This window comes from Pavona decussata, unplaced genomic scaffold (assembly GCF_977016875.1).
Source record: "Pavona decussata unplaced genomic scaffold, jaPavDecu1.1 SCAFFOLD_738, whole genome shotgun sequence".
Classification (NCBI taxonomy): Eukaryota; Metazoa; Cnidaria; class Anthozoa; order Scleractinia; family Agariciidae; genus Pavona; species Pavona decussata.
In genome coordinates, this window is record NW_028145909.1 from 16,564 (window position 1) to 19,786 (window position 3,223).

At 39.5% G+C, this 3,223-nt stretch overlaps 1 protein-coding gene across 1 annotated transcript; it reads left to right on the plus strand.

Annotated features, from left to right (window-relative positions):
• The first annotated feature begins 262 nt into the window (after positions 1 to 262).
• Positions 263 to 3,157, plus strand: LOC146448943 (uncharacterized). The gene has a single exon (XM_085102099.1). It carries the CDS (start codon positions 474 to 476, stop codon positions 2,502 to 2,504), a length of 2,031 nt encoding a protein of 676 aa, XP_084958225.1. The 5' UTR covers positions 263 to 473; the 3' UTR covers positions 2,505 to 3,157.
• The last annotated feature ends 66 nt before the right edge of the window (positions 3,158 to 3,223 follow it).

Sequence of the window (3,223 nt, forward strand, 5' to 3'; positions counted from 1 at the left end):
TTTTTCATAAACCTTAAGTTAAAAATTTAGGGTTGAACACCAAGCCGGGAAGGGGTTCAGTTATTGGGCAACCCCGCTAGCGGGGTTCAGCCTATTAAGCAAATTAAATTACTAGGATTTGCGGTCAAGGTTCAAGGATTTATGTATAGAATTTAGTGTAAGGTTTAGGGTTAGGGTTAGGGAGAGGACCCGTCCGGCCGAATTCATTTCTTTTTTAAAGGAATCTAAGGAAGGATCCTTCTTTGGGTGTGTTAGTCTGCGTGTATTCTTAAGTTGCTTTCTTTCTTTTTTCTCTTTTGCAGCAAGATTGATTGGTTCATGTAATAATTTTCAAGTATATAAAGACTGGTAAGGAGGCCTTTCTCAGATTGTCAACGAAACAGATTGCCGGCTACGTGGACAGGAGTCAATATAATTTTTTTTTGCATGTTATAGTTTAGCTTGCTATTTTGGGTGGAACTTTGATTGGCGAAATGGCTGTTCAGTTTGGCAATCTCAATGCAATAAGACGAGGAAAAGAATTGTTTTACTGTTTTTCCGAGGTCAAAAGCAAACTGTTTTTTAGTGTAGCGGAAGATCATTTATGTAATACACTGAATTTTCTGCAAATACAGACTTTAGTCTGTACAGAAGACGAGAACCGTTTTTTCTCCAGTCACCTTCCACCTCAAAATGGCCCTTTTAGATTAATAAGTGAACACAATTTATTACGTCTTCAAAGTAGCTATAGATTTCTATCGCATTTTTTGCAAACCTTTGAACCCCAAGTTCCTACTGTAACGGGCGACGTTTCAACAGGTTTTTCTCCGATAAAATCTCAAATACCTTGGAATTTTCAAAGTGAATTTGATCATACGCAAAATAACTGTTTAGACGACCAACCAGGGCCTTCCTCCAAAAATGACGATCTTGAAAGCGATGGCAGACACCTTGTGAATGTGGGTAGTAAACTGATTGGTTCTTCCGTAGAACCCGTCAGTGATGATGTAGTAACACAAGAAGCCTCTGACTCCTCTTGCAATGAAAGCAAAAAAGTTGCTTCCCTAAGTAGCGAGGAAATGTCACCCGAGCTCCTTTCAGACATCAAAGAAATACGAAGGTTTTATTCTTGCGAACTCAATTGTGACCGTGAAGGCAGTGCGTTGCAAAATGTGACTATTGACAAAATGATTGAAAGACTTTCTCGATTCATGTGGTATTTAAAAAACGTGAAAAAAGTCGATCCAAAATTTTCTTACTGTGCCGATGCGCAGATAATACAACAATTCTCAAATTACATGATGGATTCGCGTTCTGTAAAGGCAATAACTTGCAGTCGTTATATTTCCGCCTTCCTTAACGTGTTGAAAGTGCCATCAGTATCTAGTCAGATCAAAGATTGGACTGATTCAGTAGACAAAGTGAGGGCCATACAGAGACAGCTAGAACGCCTAGCACGGCGAGATAAAGTAGACGATTTGGCAAAAAAGCCTGCACTGGAAAAAGTGGTTTATAGCGAACTTTTAGAACTTTGCCGTGAATTAAAATGGGAAGTAAGCGAGAAAACTGGGTTGGACCAGGCAAGAAGTTGCATGAACTTATGTCTCCTACTGCTTTACTGTTCAGCTAACCCCGGGCGAGTTAAAGAATACATATCTTTGCGCATTTATGGCGGCCAAAACAGCGATGAGTGTAAGAATCAAAATTTTCTTTGCTTTAATCAAGACGGAACCACCATCTTGTATGAGGATGCTTACAAAACAAGACTCACTTATGGACCGAACAGAACAGATCTAACACCATTGACTTTTCTCACTAATTATTTGAAGATTTACTCCACTAAAATGAGAAACTTGCTTTTGGGGGGTAAAGAACATGATTTTTTGTTCGTCAATTCAAGAGGCGACCCCTTCACTCATGCTTCGTATACAAATTACGTGTCTTCGCTTTTCGAAAAATATTTTTCAATGAAGTTAACCACGGTCGATTTAAGAAAAGCAGTCGTAAATCATTTTTTGACTTTGCCCGGAAGTAACGATCCTGCGCTGAGAGAATCGTTTGCAACTTTAATGAAGCATTCCGTAAGGACGCAAAAGCGATTTTACGACGAACGTCCCTTGGCTCAGAAGAAAAGTAAGGCGCTAGATATGTTAAGCTCGACGGTTTCTCGAAGCCTTGACGAAGACGGTGTACTTATCTTGAGCGATGAAGACGAGGAAGGAAACATAGAATATCTTCCCATACCTGGCGATTTTGTTGCTTTAGTAGCGTCGAATTCTACTGAAAAATGTCCTGAAGTGTTCATTGGCAAAGTTTTAAGGTTATCGGAAGACCACAAAACAGCCTATCTAGCTGAGTATTCGGAGACTGAACCAGCAAAATTTAAACTCAATGCCGGTAAGAGTTTTAAAGAAGCTGTAAATGCATTGATTTATCCTATCGACCTCGTATACTTGCACTCTAACGGAATCTACGAGCTAAGAACACCGAAAATTGACATACATCGCCAAGTTCATAAGCAGTAAATGTTTTACAATGACTGAATAAGTTGAATAGTTTCTTGTGAGCGAAGTGTAAAGTACCTTTTTTGAATGTGGCAGGTAATCTATACCAAACAAGTTCATGGCTGAGATGACATATTGCGGCGAAGACCAAATGCTGTCACAAGTACTTAAAGAAATTGACCTCATCCCACAACTGTTCTTCGCGTTCATCGTCAGCAATGACAGAACAGTAATTTCCTTGAGTTCCGAAAGCTATTCTCGTTCAATTTCAACGAATTACTTGTCCTTCGCTAGTGATTTTTTCTCCGCGTTTCTTCGCAATAGCACTACATTTCGCATATGTAGCGTTTGCTTAAAACCGCACGGCCAAAATCAACTTTGTCTACCGAACAACTTCGATAAAGATTCTTTAGATTTACTTTTCAATATTTTGCAGTGGAATGTATGTGGCCCCCTATCTTTTTCTGAAAGTGACCTCGTATCTCTCGTACGGTTATGCGGTTTTTTACTTATAAGAACTGACATACTACACGCGTTTCTAGTTCAGTTGTTACCAGTCCGCGAAGTGAAGTTCTCAGAAAGTGGGCCAATATTTGTATATGAACTCTACAGAAACGGCTTTATGAAAATAGCCAAATTTTATTCGCAAGGTGTTTACCATCCAGACTTTTATAGCGTTTTACAAACCTGCACCAGTTATCGACAAGTCAAACGCAAGCTCCACAGCTTTCAACGCTTCG

What these genes read in the sequence shown, in the direction of transcription:
- LOC146448943 (XM_085102099.1), top strand. Translation starts at nt 474, where the DNA reads ATGGCTGTTCAGTTTGGCAATCTCAATGCAATAAGACGAGGAAAAGAA.